The 22,428-nt window shown below is 47.3% G+C and overlaps 2 protein-coding genes across 7 annotated transcripts in view; one reads left to right on the top strand and one right to left on the bottom strand.

The window, feature by feature from the left end:
- The window catches only part of eml2 (EMAP like 2), a 24,713-nt gene extending 8,752 nt beyond the window's left edge, over positions 1-15,961 (bottom strand). The window contains exons 1-4 of one of the 4 annotated variants that reach the window (XM_086216794.1): positions 15,363-15,961; positions 6,727-6,951; positions 6,458-6,575; positions 5,684-5,782 (exon numbers count right to left, since the gene is read on the bottom strand). In XM_086216794.1, coding sequence (XP_086072920.1) covers positions 5,684-5,782; positions 6,458-6,575; positions 6,727-6,951; positions 15,363-15,435 — 515 coding nt within the window. In that variant the 5' untranslated portion in view covers positions 15,436-15,961. Of the gene's footprint in view, positions 1-138; positions 240-5,683; positions 5,783-6,457; positions 6,576-6,726; positions 6,952-10,536; positions 10,576-15,362 lie in introns of those variants that run through there. The other 3 variants (XM_086216793.1, XM_086216795.1, XM_086216796.1) reach the window with 3 other exon arrangements.
- rhbdd1 (rhomboid domain containing 1) lies at positions 15,959-22,428 on the top strand. Of its 3 annotated transcripts, none has more exons than XM_086216799.1 (8): positions 15,959-16,328; positions 18,316-18,480; positions 18,631-18,910; positions 19,549-19,681; positions 20,289-20,377; positions 20,525-20,581; positions 20,860-21,222; positions 21,335-22,428. In XM_086216799.1, exons 2-8 carry the CDS (start codon positions 18,328-18,330, stop codon positions 21,442-21,444), a joined length of 1,185 nt encoding a protein of 394 aa, XP_086072925.1. In that variant the 5' UTR covers positions 15,959-16,328; positions 18,316-18,327; the 3' UTR covers positions 21,445-22,428. The 3 variants fall into 3 exon arrangements, with proteins under 3 accessions (XP_086072925.1, XP_086072924.1, XP_086072923.1); XM_086216798.1 differs by having other exon boundaries at positions 15,961-16,277; XM_086216797.1 differs by lacking the exon at positions 15,959-16,328 and adding an exon at positions 16,466-17,387.

Genomic DNA, 22,428 nt, shown 5'->3' with positions numbered 1-22,428 from the left:
CATGAGTCAACTGCGCTTCCTCAGATCAGTTCTGCAGAATTCAATCTGAGTTTACTTGGTGCGGTGGCTTGTTTTATCCAGTTAATCCGAGAGTTTGTCTTTGGAACCTGCCGCTGCCACATGAGCACATCTCCTCACCGTGGAGTCACAAACAGACCAGCAGGCCAGACGTGCAAAAGCAAAGTGTGTGTGTGTGTGTGTGTGTGTGTGTTTGAAAATAACATGTGACATCTAAAGAGGACTGACAATACACCAGACTGCTTCTGCGCCGCTGGAGGCGACCAGGCAGAGCGGCGGCTCTTTGAAGGAACCTCATAAAGACCCGTTTGTCTCCGGGACCGTGTGTTTTTGTTTGTGCCAGTGTAGTCTGCCAGGAAGTGTTCTGCTTCTAGCCAATGAACAAGAGGGATTCTGAGCCAATAATTAGTGTGGTGCATGCTGGGTAACTGGCAGCCGGGCAGGGCAGCGGGGGCACATAACTGTGGATCTAAAGGCCATGTGGCTGCAGGTTTCCAGGGTGAGGGAATGCTCAAACAGGCCACTCATTAGCATGAAGCGCACTGTGTATTGTTGGCATTTTCTCTCCACACAAGGAAAAGACGACTGTGTTCCAGAACCAGAGGCAACAGCAGGGACCTGCCAAGGTTCATGGAAGGGTTCCATGACCTGCTGCTCGGCTCCGTCAAGTTTCTCAACACAGCTCAACTCCTGATGCTCTCAAAAACCAGTTAGCGCTTGGCCTGACACTGACTAATCACATGCTACTGTCGGTGCAATCACGCTGATGGTGGAGGTGCCAGCTCAGCTCAGCTCAGCATCAAACCTGCTAAACTCCCCCCCCCCCCCCAGTGCAGCAGGCTTTTGCTGTTTGCCGCAGCAGCAGCGTGATTTCATCATCAGCTTCACCGTAGCTGTATTGATTGCTTCACCTGAAGGATCATGGGTAAACACCGATTTGATGCATAGTAGACAAACCAACATGGCAGTGCTGCCCTGTGTTGCCCCGGGACAGAGAGGCGACTCTTCCAATCATTCCTCAACACATTCTACTTGTTAGTTACACATTTCCAAGCAGTTTTTGTCTTTCCATGAGCCTGGAGGACAAATCTGTCCCCCTGAGAGGGGAACGAAGAACAGAGCGGCTGTGCCACGACAGAGATTTGTGACGGTGGAGTCATGTGGAGCAAAGCAGATTCATTTGATTACAATGGAAGCCAGTTTTATTCAGCGTGATGCAACATACGTGTTGTTCTGCCTTCACCAGTGTGCGCGTGCTTCCCTTTGTCAGACCTGATGGAGCGCCCACATCCTTTTAGGTGTCTACTAAAACATCTGAGGAACAAGAATGCTGAGCCATTTCCAGTTCTTGATTGGTAAAAAAAAAAAGGAAAAAAAAGCAGCAAATCACAAAAAAACAACAACAAACAAAAAAAAAAAAGCGTTCAATCATGAAGCTTCTCAAACAGAGCAGGTCTGGAACTGAATGCTGCACCTGTACTGTTTACCCGTCACACCTCATGAGCGCCTGGTTCAAATCAAATATTACTGAAGACTAGAGTGTGTATTTGTACTTCATTTGTCCCTCAGCTGACAGGCACGCATCACTCCCAGACAGTGTATTTGTTGCCTGTTTCTTGAGTGAGAAGAGAGTCCAGCTCAGAGTCTGACGGCCGGTGGGAAGACAGTTAATGGATATTGTGGTCTAAGTGATGAGCGGTGGTCCCTGATCTGTAGGAGGGGGTGGGGATCAAGCGTGTGGCCATTTCCCCGGTCCATTATGACTGAAGTACTGCAGCAGTCTGTTACTTGCTCCATTAGACTGACGCTCTCTGAGTATACCGTAGGAGCAGAGTCCCCGGAGAGAAGAGAACTGGGAAGAGACTTCTCCCTCCGTCAGTATTTGCATCTGGTAACCGGGGAAAATGAGTTCCTCTGCATGTTAACCTTGATTTTTTTTTTTTTTTTTAATGGGATCACACACCATAACCATAAACGGTAAGAAGCGTCATAAAATATGAACAAGTGTAGATATGGGGGGTGTTTGTTTTTAGTTTTCTCCTTTATCATTACTCTTTATTTTACTCCTATTATTTTCATTTTTAACCAGTTTACTAGCATTACTGATACGCTACATAATCCTATACATACAGGATCCATAATGCAGGGAGATTTTCTACCACTCGTCCCAGATTTTCTGACTGAATCCCTTTTTTAAAAAAAAAAAGGAGGGAAGGGGTCATCTTGAAATGTTGTCACTTCTTTTCAGCCGTTTCACCGCAGTTCAACCCCCCCCCTTTTTTTTCTTTATAAAACAAAATTAAAAGTTACATTTTTGTGTACAAATATTTTTTCTCTTAAGGAGTCGAATCTGAAATCAATCAGGGTGAAACGTGACCGAACGCCTTTCTTTACTCCAGTATTTGCATCCGGATCAGACCTGCAGGCTTCTTCCTCTCACTCAGTTTTACTGCGTCTTCTGTGACATGAATAAAACGGCCGACAGGTCCATGTAAAACCTGGATTTAGTGCTGCTAAAGGCGTGGCGCATGCAGCAGGAAGGTCCAATCAATGTCACTGTCCGAGTTTGTGCAGACAGAGCAACAACCCCCCCCCCCCGCCCCCCCCACAGGCTGTAAGTTGTTACAACGGAACAGTTTGTCCTCCTTCACTGTCAAGCGGCTCTGCAGGTTAATTAATCCGGTGTTAATCAAGAGCAAACGTGCACCAGAGGAGAAATCGTGCGACCAAAGTAGCTGACATGAAACTTTACCCCGCCCCCCCAGCGTCAACAGAAGTTATTTCTTTATCTGTTAACTTTGCCTGACAAAGTTTGTCAGTCGCCTGCTGCCAGAACCAATCACATTTAGCAGAACAATCACTTAAGTGACAGAACCGCTGAGCAGAGCAGGGCCGCTTGTCTGTCACTTCACATCCCGTCTGTGCGTGTGTGTGTGTGTGCGTGTGTGTGTGTGTGTGTGTGTGTGAGTGTGTGTGAGTGTGCGCGCGCGCTTTATACAAGAATAGAAATGCGACACGTTTGTTTGTCTCCACCATAATTAAAAGGCCAAAGACAAACGAGCCATTGATGGAACTTCAAAGGCTCATCAACTCATTCAGCTTAGGATGGCGTAAATCGTCTTGTCGGAGGCTTAAATTTCCCCTTCAGGGAGAAACCACACGTTTCCAAAGTGTGTCTCCGTGTTTCCTGAGCAGATGAGACGCTTTTCATGGGAGCCTCTTAATGAACAGCAGGTTTCACAGTGCAACTGCATCCTCCGTCTCAAACTAACAGGTTTCCCATGTTCCCTTCTCCTCTTTGTCATCCAACCTGCCTCCTGCCATTTGATTCACTGCCCACCGACAGGCTCCTGCCTCTGTTGCATTCATGTTGCCATGCTGCTGCCGCCACACCCACACCGCTGCAGGACAGCCAGACGCTCCGCATCAAGCGCTTTGCGTGACAACAGTTGCACAAAGCAGACCGACATCCTCAGGCTGCACTGAAGCCAGACGCTAACGGCTGGCGTCTTCAGACTGAAAACAAGCCAAAGTCTTTACCTGACAAAAGCAATTAAAAACCCCACCAATTAAAGAGACTAATCAAACACCTGGACACTGGTTGAAAAAGTACTTTTTCTTTTCTTTCTGAAGTGATTACTAGCTTTAAATAACACACACGTACTTCTCCCAGGCTCCGAGAGTTCAGAGCTGGTCGTCTACGTGCTAAAACCTCCCACCTTCCTACACAGAACATCAACAGTTCCATTCTGCTCCTGCTCTGGCTGACATGGCTTGTTTGTTTAGTGTTTATTTACCTGGAAGCTCTCTTCATGGCTGCTGGGTTTCCGTTACAGTAACTCGGGTGAGCAGTCTGGGCGGTTCCTCTCCAATAGCTGCAGCAACACACTGACTTCCCCCTTCACTCCGCAAACTTCTAACACTGCCTGAGGAGCCGCCCTCATCCAATCAAAATGCACTTCCTGACTGTGTAGCCCCCGCCTCCTCTGTCCACACCCCCTTTCACCAGAGTAGAAATCTGATGCCGTCAGCAGAAACTCAGGCAAGACAGAGAAAGAGAAAAGAGGAAGAGACGCGAAGGAACAGAGACGATAAGATAAGGAAAGAGGAAAACATAGGAAGGAGAAGATATCTGTTTGATTATTCAAGAGGAAAGACTAAGGAATTAGAAACAGAAAAAAACTACCAAGAAAATCCAGACCCTGGTTCTTGAGTGTTGAGGTCTAAACCAAATCTGCAGGCAGCGGTGAGAGGTTCCACCCCCCCAGAGTGCCAGTGTGAGGGTAAAGAATCATGGCATGATTTGGATTTTGCGTGTCGTAAATGCAGATCCAGTTTTAAAGGTGTTTCTGACTACAAATGAGACGGGTCTGCGTGAGGAGGAGGACATCCAAGTGTAAGAAAAAAACAACAACAAACAAAACTTTAAAAATCACTTCACATGCTGTTGCCACCAGATAACTAATCTGCCCCCAAATTTAACGGATTCTTCTCACACCCGCCCCTATCAGATCCGAACCACCCCCCTGCTCCGAGTGTGGTGACGGACAGAAATGCCACCAAAAGCACGAAGCCTCCGCGGAATAAATAAAATATTTGAGAGGACGAAATTCTAAGAAATGATATAAAAGGACTGGAAAGCCAGGAAAGAGTTGAAAGTAGGGGACCAGGGAAGACGTCTGTCTGATCAAAAACACAGCGTTGCTTGCGCCGAGGCGCACGTGTTGTGTTCACTTGCCCCGGACGTGCGAGCGCTTCAGTGTGCATCGAGCTCACTCACAGCTTCACATCTCTGCAGACCAGCAGCACATTTAACACAGAACCGTAATTCACGGTGACGGCAGCGCACAGGAGAGCCACTCATCAGATGATACCAGCCGGTCTTCAAGCTGACCACATGACGTCGTGGCTACCACAGTGACCCGTCTGTGCCTCATCTGTAAAATACACCACACACACACACACACACGTGCGCATGACAGAGGGGACTTTTTTTTCGGCTACATCAGCTGTCTCAAACTGGTGTGTTTTCAAGAGTTTTCCGAGGAGATTTTCTGCCATCATCATATCATCTTCTACCGATCAGGGCTCTGTTTGCTCCAACCACCATCACGTTACTCGAGGTTTTTCCGGCCTGATCTCCTAACCGGCTGCCCTGCACGGGGATCAGTTGATTACACTGGATCAGTGTGCCGCAACAGCCGTGCTGTTGAAGTCTTTGGCTTATTACAGCTGTCAGTCAGATCCACCCAGCGCTCCTCGCTAGCTCCGCCCCCTCGTGGGGAAACATGGTTGCTACAGATGTAACCAACAAGAATGTGTTTGTGTGCGTGTTCTTTTCTCATTAAAGCCATCGAAAACGACGTCAAAATATCCACAACATGACAGTTTGTTTTGGCGATGTCACAACTCAGTCAGACAGGTGACGAGCGAGGAGGATCTGACAGAAACAACAAGGGTGAACCATCAAGAGCCCCCGTTAGAAGGAGAACGGCTGCTGGTGTATTGGAGGCTAACGACCACCTCCTTCTCCAGGTCAGGTGTGGCGTCCACCTCTCTGAAGACAATTTCAACTACAGGCCAAAACACTCAAAAAAGGAAAAGTGAATCTTTCTGAAAAAGAAGCAAAGCATGTTTTTAAAAGGCGGCTGCACACGTTTGCTACCTTTTGCCTCCGGACGAGCTGCTGGACGAGGTGGTGCGACTGCGACTCTCTCCCATCTCCCTCCTCACCATGGTCAGACGCTCGGTGGACATACTTTTCCTGACAGAGACGACATGAGAAGACGAGAGAGGACATCGATATTGTTGAATACTTCACATTTACTCCATTCATCCATGTTCTCCCTCTTCTCCTGTTGAGGGTGGTGGGGGTGGAGCCTATCCCAGCAGCCTCCCCCCTGGACAGGTCACCAGTCCATGGCAGGGCCAACACATAGAGACAGACAACCATTGGCTCTCCCAGCCACGCCTACGGTCAATTTAGAGTCTGGATTAACCTGGTCCCTCTTGATGTCTTTGGACTGTGGAGGAAGCTGGAGTACCAGAGAGAACCCAGCAGGAACAGGGAGAACATGGAGACTCACCCAGAAAGACCCCGTGCTCCTGCTGGGGCTCCACCCACAACCTTCTTGCTGGGGGGCCACAGTGAGGACCGCTGCTCCACCGGGCCGCCCCACATCTTCTCCTCAAAGCTAAATGCATGCCTCAACTTGCTTGGATGAGAGCCTTTCTGATAAAACTCCACTGGCAGGTACATTTTTACATCAGTGAACATGTGGAACCTTGATTTATGTCACAATGGCAGTTAAAATAAAATGACTGGCTCTCGTCACCATTTTACACCTTACAACAGCCAACAGACAAATACAGGAATCGTCCAGAGACCCGAGTGAGCGCACGCGTGTTCAAGTTGTCCTCTGCTCTGCACGCCGGGTACCTTTTAATGGACTGCAGAGTCTCTTTCTTCGGAGATGACGGCGAGGAGAGGAGACGTTTCTGCTGAATGTAGCCGTTACTCAGAGGTCTGGAGGGAAGAGCCTGCAGGAGCTGACGCACTGAAATGAGACAAACCATCAGAAGCTTCATCTGAAGGTGACAAGCAGACTCCAAGGGTACGACTGACCGACACACCTGCGCACTTCATCCAGAGATTGCATGTGAAGAAACTATTCAATGTGGCTGAAACCTGCCCATTGCCTTACTCACCTTTGGTGGGCGGAGCAGGAGCCGCGGAGGCCAGAGACCTCCTCCCAGAAGAGCGGACCGATTGGGTGCCCTGGCTCTGCTCCTCGCAGTAACCCAGCCGGCGTAGCGCGTCTGCCAGAGCCGACTTCAGCAGCTGGATCTCATCCTCCTGCAGCTGTAACCTCTGCTCCAGGTGAGAAACCCGGTCCTCCATATCCATGTTACTCCCGGCCGACACCGTGTCATCTGAGAAGCGGCCAGGAGAGGAGAGTTGAGCTCACGGAGCGGTTAAAAAAAAAAGAAAAAGAGGGTTGAAAACTCAGGAGCAGCAGAAACATTCATGAACCTCCTTTTAAAATGAATTTACATCCTCTTCCCCATGACCAGAAGAATTCATCAGCAAAGACAGGCTCTTCTCTCACCATCATGTTTCCAGCCTGTGGAAATGTATCCAAACTGAGAGTGTTTGAGTTTGTTTATTTGGCCATAACCACAAACAGATGCTGTCACAGATATCTGCTGCTGCTTCCTGCACCGCTGCTTCTGGGCTTCCCAGTGGCAGAAGTGCAGACTGGAAACTTGGCCGTTTTTAATTATTTAGATTTTTGTGTCCGAGTCACAGATGGAGAACAACAACAACGCATACGAGGTTCCGTGGGTTTCATCGCAGCATGTGAGGGAAGAAGAAAAGAGGGATGAGGCTGCCGACGGAAACAAAGCCCCGTTATCTCGCTTACATCCTCGTGAATTATTGAACGACACCCTGTGGAGCTTCTGACCAACACCGACCCGGAGAAGAAACGTTTTGTTCACGACGATTAGAAGTTCGCTGTAGAGACGTGCCAAAAAACACGGAAAGGGCTGAAAGACTGCTAGCTGTTGCTGGCTGATTCACACATGGATGAAACTGACGCTGCTCCAAAATGTTTCAGATCAGGGAACCTACTGCAGACGAGGTTGCAAACTTAAAAACAAGAAAAGAAAAACTCCCAAATGCTCAGTTTAGAGTTCTTATGTTTTATCGCGTGGGTTCTGATGGGACACGAGGGTGTTTTACACGGGACAGCTGACCGTAAACGTGTCCGAGGCTGATTGACATCAAACCCAACAGCAGGCCGGTTTACCAAATTTCACCATCTCAACTCGATCCAAAAAATATCATGTGACCAAACATTTTTTAATATCTAAATTCAATAACCTTCTCATCCAAAAACAAACAAAATTTCTTGACACATTTGTTCCAAATATATTCAATCAGCTGCCAAGACACTGAAGTGATGAGCTTCAATCTGAATAAACCCTTCCTGCATTCACAGATTTGTGAGTACTTGAAAGACAAAGTACAATTTTTACGTGAGGTATCGATTGAAATGAGCGCCAAATCTTCAAAAGACCTCTCTGTGTGTGTCTTTTTGTTTGTTTTTTTAATAGGTGACACCGCTTCAGCTGGAGGCTGCCAGGATGCATCAGGTCAGCCGAGATGAGAAACACATGGAGTCCTGTTACTGTTAGCGTATCACATCTCACAGTCAAATGAGACAGGAAGAGCCGCAGGGAAATCAAGCTGCAGATTTACATCCAGAAATCAGGCTCAGGGGAGATTTGCATGATGAACCACGACCATCATGTCAGCTTGGGCCTCGGGCCTTCATTCATTCTTTAATAACTTCATATTTCTCATTCTATAAAACTTCTGTGGCTGGGCCAACCTGATTGTGTATCTCACAAACCCAACCTGCAGTTTAAACAGTTATGGAAATGCTTTTATTATCATTATTATTATTATTATTATCATCACTACTGTTATTTGAAAGGCAGTGAGCCTCGACTACAAGCGTTCCTATTGTGGTCGTGAGCTTCTTAATGTCGTTTTGCAGTCCTGGCGCTCAGGACCCCATTTGAAAACTGCCCTCACCAAGAGTGATGTCTCACCTTCTGCCGGGGTGAGAAACTCCCTGAGAGTCTCTTGTCACCGTCACATCTTTCTCATCTCCAGATTATTCAGAGAAACTATCACAGTTGGGTGTAGGAACCCAGCAGCCTTCCAATCCTGTTTTCTACAATTTGTAGACGAAATGTCTTTTATGTAAATCTTATAAAAGGTGAAGTGAAAGAAGGCAGGTGAGAAATTAGGTGGGGTTGATTCATGCACAGACTGGAGAATGAGAACCAGAAATGGGAGGACAGACTGGAGGAGGGAGGAGACGGAGAAATGAACGAGGACGATTCATTCTCACAGAAGAGGGCAGTCATTCTGTTCCTCTGAGCTGCTGCGACGACGCAGACACAGCCGCCTTCCTACTTCGTCTAAAGCTGTTCCCATATTTACTTTTCTGACTGTGGTAGACACAGAAGCAAATATGTAATTTCTACGTTTGTCTACACAGGAAAATGACCTGCAGTCACTAAAATCACTGACTGGTGGTGTGGTTTGACACATGAAAAGATTATTAAATCAAATCAGGAAGAGGAACTGCCACTAATTCTGGGCTGAGTGGGCTCCCGTAGTTTATCGTCATAACTCCTCCCTCCCCGACACAGGACAAGCCTCACCATGGCGCTGCACGCTTGAGATGTTTGTTGGGTTTGTTCCCCCAAAAAAGCTAAATCAAGCACATCTTTTCAGGCCTCAAGAGCCTGTTCCATCCCTGCCTGTTGCAGCCACCTTTGAAGACAGAGGAGGCGTCCTCTTGTACGAGCAGACGAGATACCCTTCGTTGTCCGTCGGGGGAATTCATTTTCTCCTCAGGACAAACAGACGATAAATAAATACTTAAAACAGACACACAAACGCGTTTACAGCCTGTGGCTTCAACTCATAGCCTGCTAGCTCACTTGTAGCCGTCTAGCACGTTTCTGCAAGACAACAAAAACCACTGAGGGCTCCACAGGCGCTGAGTGTGTGTTTACTGACTCGTGGGAAAATGAGGCGTGTAGCCTCACGTCACTGGTCCCAGTCAGAGTCGAGTGGGTCCATCAGCTTTAATAATAACAACAATAATAATAATAGTAAATGCAATAAGAAGATAATTCAATTTTCTACAAGACACTTGACTGTCTTTGCAGTTAAATGGGGCAAAAAGTGTATGTATCAGTTTGGTGATATAAAAAACAAGTTGCAATATATCAGGCTAGCAGATGTCTGCATGGAAGGAATGGACACGCGTGTATAAAGTATCATTACTATTATTATTATTGTTATTATTATAGAATATCATTAAAGTAGTAATCCTGAACATTACAAATTAGCAAACATTGCTGATAACCCATAAGATAAAGATCTACAAACTTCCATTGTGCATGTTTACTCTGAGCTGTGACGCTAACGTTTTTCATGACAGGGTAACCTTCTTCAAATTTAGCTCCATTTGAGACGGCGTAGAGGACAGACGAGAGCATCCTCTCCACCTGTTAACAAAACACAGATGAGCTGGCGACTCTTCAGTTTGCCCTTGAATCTCTCACACACACACACACACACACACACACACACACACACACACACACACACACACACGGTATCACCAGCTAGCTTCCCTCTGCGTCAAAGCACTAAGAGTCATGACTGTCGAGTGTTGACACGGACACATGGGCGCCATCAGTAAACTGACCACACAGAGACAGGGGACGGTGCAGGGGTGGACTGAGGGAAGGCAGGAGGAAAAGATGGAGGGATACGGATGATGATGATAGAGGAGCGGGAGAGGGAGAGTGTGATGCTGAGTTAGAGATGGACAATAGGGAGGTCGGCTGGGGCAGAAAGAACAGTCAGACTGATGAAATATTCATGGTGCAGTGAAGTGGTGAAGGTGGAGCTCGCGCCTCGCCTACCTGCCATCGTGCCACGCTGGCTGTCAAATCACCCCTCCTGTCAATCAGGCAGTCTGTCAGTCCACCGAGTCAGTAAGTCAGTCAGGTTGTTCACTTGTCGACTTCCTGGACCCCCTCCCCTCCCCGCCAGCGCTCCACCACTCTCTCTCCTTCAGAGCCCATCCTCTCCTGTGGAACCCCGCCCCCAGACCGCCTCCTCCTCCTCCTGGTCATCTCTCCCAGGCTTCCTGGACCACTCCCATCTCCTCATTTTCCTCCTTCACTTTTCATCCTCCTCATCCTCCTGCTGCTGCTCTTGTTAACAAAATACAAAGACAAGAGAGGCGAGAGGGGTGGAGCCTGATGGGTGGAGCCTGGCTCAGGGCCACACACACACACACACACACACACACACACACACACACACACTGCAGCAGTGTTCGTACAGCCAGGCACGACCGGGACGAGATGCTGCAGAGCTGGACTCCAGGATAAATGACACACACCCTCATCTGTACCTCCATCTTTGCGAGGACATTCATTGAGATTCTGAGATAACGCCGCCTCCCATCGCCACCGCTGCCGTTTCCAACAATCTTTCCATTAATTGTTGGTCTCTACTGACCTGTAAAGTAACAGCCCTGCTGAAACAATCTCTCCTGCCGGCTCTGCAATGCTAGCACATTTAGCATGCGTCCAATCAATTTCTAGGATGGATCATTTTAAAGTGAAGTGAGAGGCAAACTCGTGCATCAGTGGAATTCAGTAAATCATTGCATGAGCATGCACACTTTCTGGGAAAGATGTTAATGCCCATGGTTTTTTAGAGCCAGACATGCAGACAGAGACCCCCCCCCCCCCCCCCGGTGCATTACAGAGCTTCAGACCTCCACCAGATGGCTGACTGCACGTTAGCTTAGCTCCAATGAATGCTAGCTAAATGCTAGCAGTGGGGCAGGAGGGACAGACGTCACAGAGCCGCACTGGTTTACGCGACAGGAGCTCTTTTGGCTTCTGAACGATCCGTCTTCCTCCAAACCCAAAATGAGACTCAGAGATGTCAGTTGCTTTATTTTTCTCTGACCAACAACACATAATTATGACGAAGTAAAATAATAATTGCATGAATTGCTTTTTTACTGTGTGTTGTTATTTGCTGACATGCACATCCTGTTTTCCCATCGTTTAGGTGGAGGTACTGAGATAACCCTGCGCTCCAGGTGATTTATTTCTACCTCTGTTCTTCCTGTCTGACTTTACTTCTCTTGTTTTATTAAATGTGCAAAGAAATTCAAGGAAATGCTAATTATGTTTATCAGTTTGTGTTAACGGAGTTTCCTCAACGGCTTAACACTGAAATTAGTGCAGGTGCACACACACACGATGCAGCACGTGACACCAACATGACATTTTTCCACCGTATACATTTGCATGTGAAAGTGTGCAATGTGACTGTCATAAAATATTTAAAATCAAGAGCTCTAAAAGACAAGTGGCTCATCAAACCACATTTATTCATTTATGGATATTCTGCTCAGGAGCACTGAGAAACATTCCCCAGGAGCGGCTAAATCCGATCTGTTGAGACGCAAAACTGAAGAAAGCTGGTGTGCAGCTGAAGCTCCTGCAGCCCTGCAGTTGCTCCTCGCTGCCACGCGGGGGCACCTGGTGTGTCCCTGCACATGCCAGTCATAACTCTAATAACTGAAGGGATATAACTCATGGTTCGGTGCTGATGTAACCAGAGTGAGAAGAGAGTCCCAGACGCATGCCGCTGACCTCGGAGGGATCATTCAGAGGAAAAAAAAAAGCCCTGATAGTTTCCCTTGCTGGAAATGTGACTCACTACGGGACACAAACCTCCCACCTGCATCTGACTCCATAAAACAATATAAAACAATAAAAAGGGGCCATGTGGCTCCGGCCAGTATTTGGCTCCAAGCGTGAGCAGGTGGTTGAGGGAGGAGAGCAGCTCTGATGAGGCTCTCTGGTTACTGTGAGAGGGCAGATGGTGGAGGAGACGGGAAGGTAAAGAGAGAGATAACGCTGACGGATAAAACAAGAGAAAGAGTAAAGTTCAGCTGGCAGACGCTGCTCACGTTAGCGGAGAGACATCCAGACACACACACACACACACACACACACACACCTGCTCGACCCGATCTGATTATCTTCTACCTCCAAGAACGTAACTGGCCTCCATTTATCTCTCAGCAGAATTCTGCAAAACTATGAGGCTGATTTTCACCAAACGTGGTGGAGGGCTGGGGAACGAGCCAAGGGGGAACCCAGGACAGTACAGCACCACCAGGTCCATCACATAGCTTGAAGTGGGCCGCCAGCCTGCTACCATGTGAGCGCCACAAGCCACAACATCCATCCGCTCGTACAGCAGAGCTCCAACGAACCACAGTGGTTTCCACTGAACTGAGGCGGAGGTTGGAGCTCTGAGTACTTCCTCGTTTCTACCTGCCTCTTATCATCTCTGCAGTGTTCTCAGGTTTGATTCTCTCACTCTCACTCTCTCTCTCTCTCTCACACACACACACACACACACACACACACACACACACACACACACACACACACAGCATCTATTCCTGAAGCTCTTTTAGATTTGGAATGTTTCTATTTAATTTCTTCACATTACTACAGTAAACTAGCTCACTGAAGTCTGATTGAAAAATGAAATCAGATGCTTACGGGTTTAGAAGGGGGGGGGGGGGTTCAGAAAGGAAAGCCGCTCCCGAAGTCTGACCTCTGACCTCTGAATGGAGGAGGCCACTTTTCTTCCTTTGGGGGTTAAAACAATATCAGGATGTGCCAGCAGCACATGCAAGCCTTCTTTTCTACACTTGCGAGACACATTAATGTCAAAAGGTAGTCTTTGACCTATTGTAACCACCCCCCCCCCCACACACACACACACACATCCTGGATCTTCATAAAAAAAAGTTAATCTTTCTCTGAGATAATTTGTGGCTGTGAATTCATCTCTCTGCATGTCCCACGAGTGTCCGAGTAGGAGATTATCGATCACCAGTCTCTAATCTGGAATAAACCGTAATCTGAGTTCAATTCAAAGATGAAATATCAGTGTCGTACGTGGCTGGACAGACGTACTGCGGTGGTCGCATCTACCGGCTGGACCATAAATACATGTGCGTTTTCAGGCCTGGTGATTTGTTTTCTTTGTGCTCTTAGCGTTTGTTTTATTGGTGGAAACTCTTCCCCACAGAAGGAAGCAGACAAGACTCCTGCTTCTCTCAATATTCCAGATCCGGGAGAGGGAGAAATCTTGATAACACCCCCCCCCCCCCCCACACACACACACACACACACACGCGCGCGCGCTGGTGCGTCCCGGCAGGACCGGCTGTCAGTCAGCTGGTGTGACCTGTGACCTGCACACAGGTCGTTTATTTTATATGAACTCAGTGAAGCTCAAATATTCGCACTGAGACGAGTGACCGGTTCTAGCAGTTCTACAGGAACCACGCCGAGCTCGTTTCCTGGCACTTGACGGCCGTCCAGTCAGACTCCCGTGACCCCTCACTGCCTCTCCACCTGCTGCTCAATATGTCCGTCTGGGATGTTCAGACGACGGCAGGGACGGCCCAGCATCCCCCGTCGTTGAGGAGCTCTGGATGTTCCATGATAGAGGTTTGCTAGACAAACCTAATCTGGTGAAATGCGTGGACGGATGGACCCCGACTGGAACAGCAGGGACGCATCAGCCCTCCCCCTGCTGGAGCAACTCTTGTTCTACTTTCCCAGCAGACAAAGATCCATTTCAATAATCATTCACAGATTGGATTAGACGGAGTATCTGCCCTGTGATGGTGCAGCAGGAAGTGACCCATCCACACACACACACACCCAGAAGACGCCATGTGTATCGCGATAAGGAGCTCAATATTCTGCCTTGTGTTTTCTAGACTCCTTCATCCTTCATTCATCGGCATCAGCCAACATTCACGCTGCTGACAAATATTAGCCGTCAGCGAAAAAGGGCGAGATGACGGACACCGGCGTTGACCTGTCGGTGTGAAAGGTCACGAGGAGGAATGTGAATTTGTGCTGATTCATGAAGGTGTGACACTTTCAAACTGTTATTTTAAGGAGTTTTTTTTTTTGCCACCCCCCCCCCCCACCACCACAACAGAGGAAGTAAAGATCAACAACAGGAGAAACATCAGTTATCAGTCAAATTATCTTCCAATGTTGGTATAAATGTCAGCCAACAGTTTCTTAATCAGTGCCTCCCCAGTTATTGAGAGTGATTGACAGGCTGTTGATGTCCACTCAGTCTGTTGATGTCCACTCAGTCTGCTGGACCATGAGACAGCCTGAGGAGGCTCACAACATGGAAGCACAGGGCTGAAGCATGCAGGAGGAGCTGCAGAGAAGCCACCTTTAACATTTGTAACACACATGTCCGAGATGTTCTAAAGCCTTAAACAAAGAAAATTCTAAAAAAAAAAGGAAGGAAGAAAATGCCAGCACCGAGGAAAAAAAAAAGGAGAAGATAGCCTCTCAACAAAAATAACAGGGAAAAAAAAACAATTTACACAAAAAAATTAACATAAGGCAGAAAAATGAGGAAAGATCGTGAGCGTTGCAAAAAATATAACCTAAGTAGAAAAGCACAAATAAAATCATGTTTAGATATTCATGCAAAAAAAAAATCAATCAGGCTAATTATTTCAATGTTTCCTGCTCAGCAGATTTTCAGTCCATTTCGGTGAATTTTCTCAGCAGGTTTCTCCACAATAAAGACTTTAAAAAAAAAAGTGGAAAGAAGATTTGGGTGATTTTTTTTATGTGAAATGGAGATAGAAGCTCACCGTTGTTGCAGTACTGTAGCAGCAGGTTGGTGCTGTCATACAAGCTCCCACACGAAGCCATCCTCTCCGACATCCTTCCGTCCTCCCTTTCCCCTGCCCGCTGTCCAGCTTTCCCCTCTCTCGCCCGGGTCCTTTGTCCTCCCTTCACCCGTCTCTCTCCGTCTCTTCTTCACGCCGTCGGTCCCTCTCGTCTTCCTCGCATTCATGAACAAACCGACGTGACCGCCCTCACCTGCCTCCTCTCTCCAGCTGCTCTCTTGCTTCGGACCTCGCCGCTAGCATCAAGCTAACGCCGCCATTAAGGACACTTCCGGGTTCAACTTTCAAAGTAAGACTCACATCGGCGAAGCACTTCAACAATATCACCCAATTAAGTAAGGCACACCGTTTCATGGCGTGGGGGAAAACGTTTTATGAGGAGAAGTAATATGTTTACTCAGACACTAATGATTCTTATAATGATTTAGCCATATCCTCCAGCAAACATTGCCGTCAAATGCAGTTGAGCCTGTGTTTACGACATCGGAAGTCACGTAAATGACTCGTGATCGCGGATATTTCAGCAAACGTTAGGCCAACAAGGCGCCACTTCAAGGCAGCAAACGTTTTAAAGTTATTGTCTTTTGGTTGTTGTTTTTTTTAATGATTCAAGAACAATCGTGTGCTCTTATTTGTAGAGAGAACACTGCGCTCCCGGTGATAATCTACTTGCTTCCCTTAAACTTGATTCGTCATCCCCCCCATCTGCCTTGCGTACTGCTGTTACTATGGCAACAGTTCTCCCTCGGCTCCCGCTCGCTGATGAAATTTTATTCTACAGACTTCACCTGAATTAAACCGAGCCAGCTGCTGTTGGCGCCGCTGAATTTTCTGGAGGAGTTGAAAACGAGTCAGTGAATAATTTATGAAGAAAAGGTGAGAAACACCTGACGCACCTGCTCGTAACTGATGCCGAAGTCTACGTAGGTAAGGCGAGAGGGTTCATCCCCTTCCCCTGCTGCTAATTAAACTGCGTGGCTAATTAAAGGCTTCATACGACACTAACTTGTCTCAAATTGGATTATAGTTTCATAATTATGACGTAGGCTGTATCCATGCAGATTTTCCTTATTGTTTTTTGCAAGCTGAGCGTGTTTTATACCGTATACCCGTGACATTAATAAAGTTAACCTTATTTCATCAACAGCAGCCGCCTTGACAAGTTGAGTTGCAGTTCCCCTTTGGGACCACTGGAGGGCAGCAGACGGTAGTTTTTCTATGGATCCGAGTGTTCAGATAGACTCGGTCGGTTCATGACGGTGCAGACACTCAGCGCTCACTCTGTAAGAGGGTCGGATGGGAGATGATGCCAGAGCATTTTATAATCTCAAATTGGCTTATTAACAGGTAAACTGGCAGGCTAATTACAACATGAAAATCGTAAACATGTATGAGGACACTGCGAAACAAGCAAATAAACATAAAAGCGTCCCAAACACTGGCGAATCCCGTTTTGGTTGATGTTCAACAGCTTATAAAACGAAAACCTGGGCAAACAATTCCACTTCCACTATAAAGTTGTTGTTTTTTTTAACACGTTTTGAAGTGAACGAGGAGAGAAAATGCTATGTTCGGCTGATTCGATTATTACTAGCATTATTATTAATAATTACAAATTGAGGGGAGTTTCACTTTTAGGTTGAGAAACTAAAATAAACACACAACCCCACTGCGCATGCGCATGTTTCGTCAGTTTGTTATTGTCACGCGGTAGCTGACGAAGTGTTGCTACGTCCTGTCAACTTGTACTAATGATGCAATAACAACAATAAAAACAGTAACAATGTAGGCTGACGTGTCACTAAGATGCAGCTTTAACGTGTCCAGTCCGCTGACATTTAGCCTGCGATCGCCTGGCTTCTTACATTCGACTTCATCCGGTGGAAGTGGGCGTAAACTCATTAGCATTAGCGTTAGCATTAGCCCCAGAACCACGGAAGGCGGAAGACCTCTCACCCTGAACTGCTGGCTGAACGGAGCTGACCTGTACGTACATTTTAAGGGTTACTTTGTGTGTTTGGGGTGGAAATTTATTTCGGTCTGAATGTTTTTATTGACAACAACGAAAAAGTCTTAACATAAACTTTTCAGGTTACTTGTTACTTTTGAGGCTTTGCTCAGCTCGTCTCACCGTCCGGGATAGATTATCTCCGTTTGTTTGGCCGCATTTTATTTTCATGTAAAGCACAAAAAATAAAAATAGCAATGGTATCAGTAAATTTTGCTTCACTCAGTCTTTAGGTAGTAGTTTTTGCAGTAGTTATACACAGATATATGTATGATTGGCAGTGGTGGACAAAGTATTCTGACATGATGGATACCACTGGTCAATTTACCGCGTCAGTAGCTCAGTTTTTACTTTATATTACAGGACTAGTTGCTTTGAAACAAATGTACATTTTCTTCGTTCACATCGAGCGTTGCTGTATTTAGAGAATGGTGCAGATCTCTGAGACCACCAGCCATAATGATTCACTCCCTCGTAGACCCACGATCCCAAAGTCAGCAGCCACAGTTAAAACTAAAGATGGAGACTCGACAACAAATACTGAAAAGGAAAAGTTGGCACACCGATAGTAAGGGCAAGCAAGGATAATGGAGGGTGCACAGAAAGAAGGGCGTGTCAGTGAGATGGAACTTGAAAATATGTGTGTGATAAAAATTGTTTGAGTAAAGTGTGTGTGTAGGTTCAGCTGTCACTCAAAGGTGAGCTGCTATGGGGGTGTGTGAGTCAGGTAGGACATCAACATGTGGGCTGTTAGCAGATGTTGCTCCTTGCTGAGTCTTTCAGCCGTGAGCAGTTCCGTTCACATCTCTCCTGGAACGCAGTAGATATGTGATATGCAGGTTTCCTCTGTCTCGTGACCTTTACAGATGAAAGGTGAGAAAAATGACCTTGCAGTTTTCTCTGCAGATTTCATTCAGCATGCAGAGGCGACAGAGGGGCTCCCACCTGGGCTTGCTGCTCCTGGCCTCCCAGCTCTTTCAGCTGGGCTTTGACAACATCCCCCCCGTCACTCTGGCCGTCCTGGGACTCAACGTGTACCTTTACCTCTTCCCTGCAGCTCCACTGATGAAAGTAATGCACGAGCACTACGTCTGACAGACACCCGTTTATCTCGCCGATGATATTAAATGTATAAAAGGTCATAAGTGAGAGGCGACTGAGACCCAGGCCAGCCTTTGACCTGAGCAGCTGAGAATTCTGATTCATCTGTTCAATCCGCAGGCCTGTGTGAGCGTCCAGCAGGCGTACTGGTTCAAAGACTGGCGTCGCCTTCTGCTGTCGCCGGTGCACCATGTGGATGATTGGCACCTTTACTTCAACATGGTGTCCTTCGTCATGAAAGGTATCAAGCTGGAGCGGCGACTGGGCGGGGCATGGTTCATCTACCTGCTCTCTGTCTTCTCTGTGGTCACCGGGTTGGTCTATCTGGTATTGGAGGCTGTGCTGACGGAGCTGACCCAGGACCAGGGCCACAGCATGACCTGTGCTGTTGGCTTCTCAGGTATGGTGGTGCTGCTACAAGATGATGTTAAGTTGCGTTTGTACAGGAGGTTGGATTTCTAGGGCCAGATTGAACCAGGCAGTCACACCTAGACAAGATGAGACAGCATACTGTTTCCATGGCAACAACTCTCTGCACTTCTGGTCTTAGTGTATCAGAGTTGACATAATTCTGTCAGCTAGTGTGGCAGTAAGCATCACCATTGGTTCCCTCCACCAAAAAACAGTGGGATTGTTACTTGGTTTTGAAGGCTCTTAGTTTAGCATTATCATCCAACAATGAACAGCACTTTGATGATTTTTTTTAAAGCATAAATGCAAATCTTACAAGTACAAAGCCAACATTTTTAACCAAAATCCCACAGACTGTTGTAGACGGGCCAGCACGGGCGTTCAAAATGCTAACTTATATCCAGATGTTGAGACTCGTTTCTATGCCCTGCTATTTCTGACTTTTTTGTAGCTGATTGGCTGTTGAGACAGGCGTCATACCTGACGTACCTGTGTCATTCTCGCTCTCTCACGTACCGTTAATGGTGTGGCAGAATAATATTACATATTATTATTATGCACATCTGTAGCATCTTCAAAGATTCACACGTCACCTCACGTCATCTGTGTGACTGACGGCCTTTCCAGGGGTCCTGTTTGCTCTGAAGGTGCTCAACAACCATTACCACCCGGGGGGCGTGACCCATGTGATGGGTGTCCCCGTGTCCAATCGCTATGCCAGCTGGGTGGAGCTTGTGCTGATCCATTTAACAGCACCTGGGTGAGTCACACTCTTAACAACCCAAATCTGTAATTTAAGCTTCAACTCTTTGTTTTGAGCATCACGCAACTCCCACAGAACGACTGGTTTCTCCGCCATGATGGGATCCATTTGGTCAGACAACAGTGGCAAAGTCTGAAGGGTCCTCGATTAAATTATTCATGTACGTTTGTTAGCTGAGAGCTAACCAGAAGTAGCCAGTTCAGTCGGTGGAAGTCTCTGATGGGCGTGCTCTATCACCCGGAACCGCCGCTTCACAGTTACTTCCTGAGGTTATGAGGGTTGACGTGAGCTCTCCGTGTTGCTGAAAGAACATACAGCTTTCTGATGAATAAATAAAGTGTGTATTTATGCTAAGTATGTAATCTAATCAGGGGATTATGCCCGTTGGTTTTACCCCAAATCTGCCATGACTGGCCTTGTTTAAGTTGTCCTCCATGATGAAAGTGAACATAATGAAGTTACATAATTCTTGATGCAAGCCAACTTCAGTCCTTGCCCCCCCCCCCCCCCCCGCCTTTCTTGAAAGGCTGCCTCTAATTAAAATGTCCACCAGATGGCAGTGTCACATTAGTCGGTTGTTAAAAGTCTGTGCGGTGCTCCTCAGGACGTCTTTCATTGGTCACCTGGCAGGGATCCTGGTGGGTCTGCTCTACACCTTTGGGCCACTGAAGACCATCATGAAGACGTGTGCAGGTCTGAGTTCATGTGTGTGTTGCTTATGTCAAGCGTGTTCAAAGGTGTCTCTCTGTGGCACTGGAGCTCGTATTGTGGTTAAAAAACTCTAATGACTGGATGAAGAATTCCTGTGAGACGACGCCTGTCTGTCTGTGTTCCCACCAGGGTTGGTGTCCCTGAACGGCTCTCCCACCGGACACAGTGCCTACTACAGATCCTCAGGTACCGCGCTCTTCACGGAGCATTAGAACGCCTTCAGAGTAGTACTTGTTCTGAAATATAGTTCAGACAAAACTAAAAGAGTGCATGACTTCAACTTGATGCTTCTGGTTTCACGCTTTTTAGCCTTGAACTGCCACTTGTAGTCAACCGCCATTTCTTCAATAGTTTTGAAATCCTTCAGTGCTGTATTTGCTGATGTTTTATTCCCTAGAGAAAAATGTCAAAATATATCAAACCAGTGCAAACACAGACCTGTACTTGTACCCTGGTGTGCACAGGCTACAGTGGGACTAGTGGAGGCTACGGTGGAGCTGGTGGAGGCTACGGTGGAGCCGGTGGAGGCTACGGAGAAGCCGGTGGAGGCTACGGAGAAGCCGGCGGAGGCTACGGTGGAGCTGGCGGAGGCTACGGTGGAGCCGGCGGAGGCTACGGTGGTGCTAGTGGAGGCTACGGTGGAGCCGATGGAGGCTACGGCGGAGGCTACGGTGGAGCCGATGGAGGCTACGGTGGAGCTGGTGGAGGCTACTCAGGATACAGTCAGTTTTCAGCAGACAACCCAGATCCTACAGGGTCTTATACAGGTGGACTGACGGAGGAGGAGCAGTTAGAGGCAGCCATCAGAAACAGTCTGAATGACAGAGGTAAGGCAGACAGCCAGAAGCGACGTGTGGGCGGAGTAACGCTGATTTTAAATGCTGAATCCGCTAATGAATGTGTGAAAAAAACTGTTTCTAATAAAAAGTTTCTTTATAGGACAAAACAGCCAGGGAGATGCGCCCCCTCCCTATGGTTTCCATCTTTCTGAGGAGGCAGCGAGAGCCGAGGAGACCCGGCGGAGGAGACTGAGGAGGTTTGACAACTGAATGCTGCTCTCATGAAGCTCGGTCGAAACTCTGCTTCCAGAGAAAGATGCCCTTGAACCGTTGCCCTGGAGTCGCTTGTGTTCACGCGCCACGGAGCCGATGTCGGCTGTGAAAAGCTTTCCTGGCGTGATATTTGAGGTCATGCACTAATAAGGCACGAGCAGCTTTGACCGATGACGCTGACGTCGTCAAGCGCTGGAATTAAAGGCAAAGTCGAGACATTTATATCAAGACCTATTTGCTGGCTGACTTTTGTTGACCCCCCTAAGAGCACAGAGAACTCCAGGTTGACCCTGAAGTCACCTCTATCCCTGCTTCATTGCCCAGGCTCCTGGAGACGCCAGAGGGAATGGAAATGTCTGTTCCACGTTTGTTCCTATGAGAGCAGGGAAGGGCCGTTCCGGTGTTTTCTCCCTCTGTCAGAGTCTCACGGGCCGGTGTTCTTCAGATGTGATCCTGTTGAAGGTTGTTTTTCATCCATACCTGGGCTTTTTCTGCTTGTTGACATAAATACAGTAAAGATTTGAGTGTTGCTTTCAAAGCCAGAACAGAGAGCTTCTCTGTAAGTGGAGCAGGAGCACAAATCTCAGTAGGGGTTAGCTGCTATAACTGAACACTCGCTCCTGGCACAAATGAAGCTGGAATTTTAATGTTTAATGGAGATGGAAATACATTTCTTTATTTTTTTATTTCATGTTAAATTTGAGTCAGCTAGGGGGGGAAAAGTCATTCAGGCGTCTGAACTAGAGGAGCACGTGAGATTTCTCAAGGCTTTTTATGACATTCTGACAAATTCATCCTTTCCTCTCAGATTAGTTCTCATCAGATTAAGAAAACCTGATTCAGTACGGTGTCCGATACTCATCCGTGATGCCTACCACACTTGATCAACATGGTTCGGGATGGACTCAAAAGGTCCAGGCCTCACTTTGCAAAGCCCCAAGGTGTTTTTGTGTCATGGCGCCTTTGTAATAAACTAGTGGA

This window comes from Aulostomus chinensis, chromosome 10 (assembly GCF_037954235.1).
Source record: "Aulostomus chinensis isolate RoL2024-O1b breed Wild chromosome 10, RoL_Achi_v1.0, whole genome shotgun sequence".
Taxonomy (NCBI): Eukaryota; Metazoa; Chordata; class Actinopteri; order Syngnathiformes; family Aulostomidae; genus Aulostomus; species Aulostomus chinensis.
This window is presented reverse-complemented; position numbering and strand designations above follow the sequence as displayed.

Bases quoted from the DNA above. Each gene is read 5' to 3' on its own strand.
- rhbdd1 (XM_086216799.1), top strand. From the start codon at position 18,328: ATGCAGAGGCGACAGAGGGGCTCCCACCTGGGCTTGCTGCTCCTGGCC. The intron at 20,378-20,524 runs GTCTGAGTTCAT...TGTTCCCACCAG, and splicing joins CATCATGAAGACGTGTGCAG to GGTTGGTGTCCCTGAACGGC. The intron at 20,582-20,859 runs GTACCGCGCTCT...TGGTGTGCACAG, and splicing joins TGCCTACTACAGATCCTCAG to GCTACAGTGGGACTAGTGGA.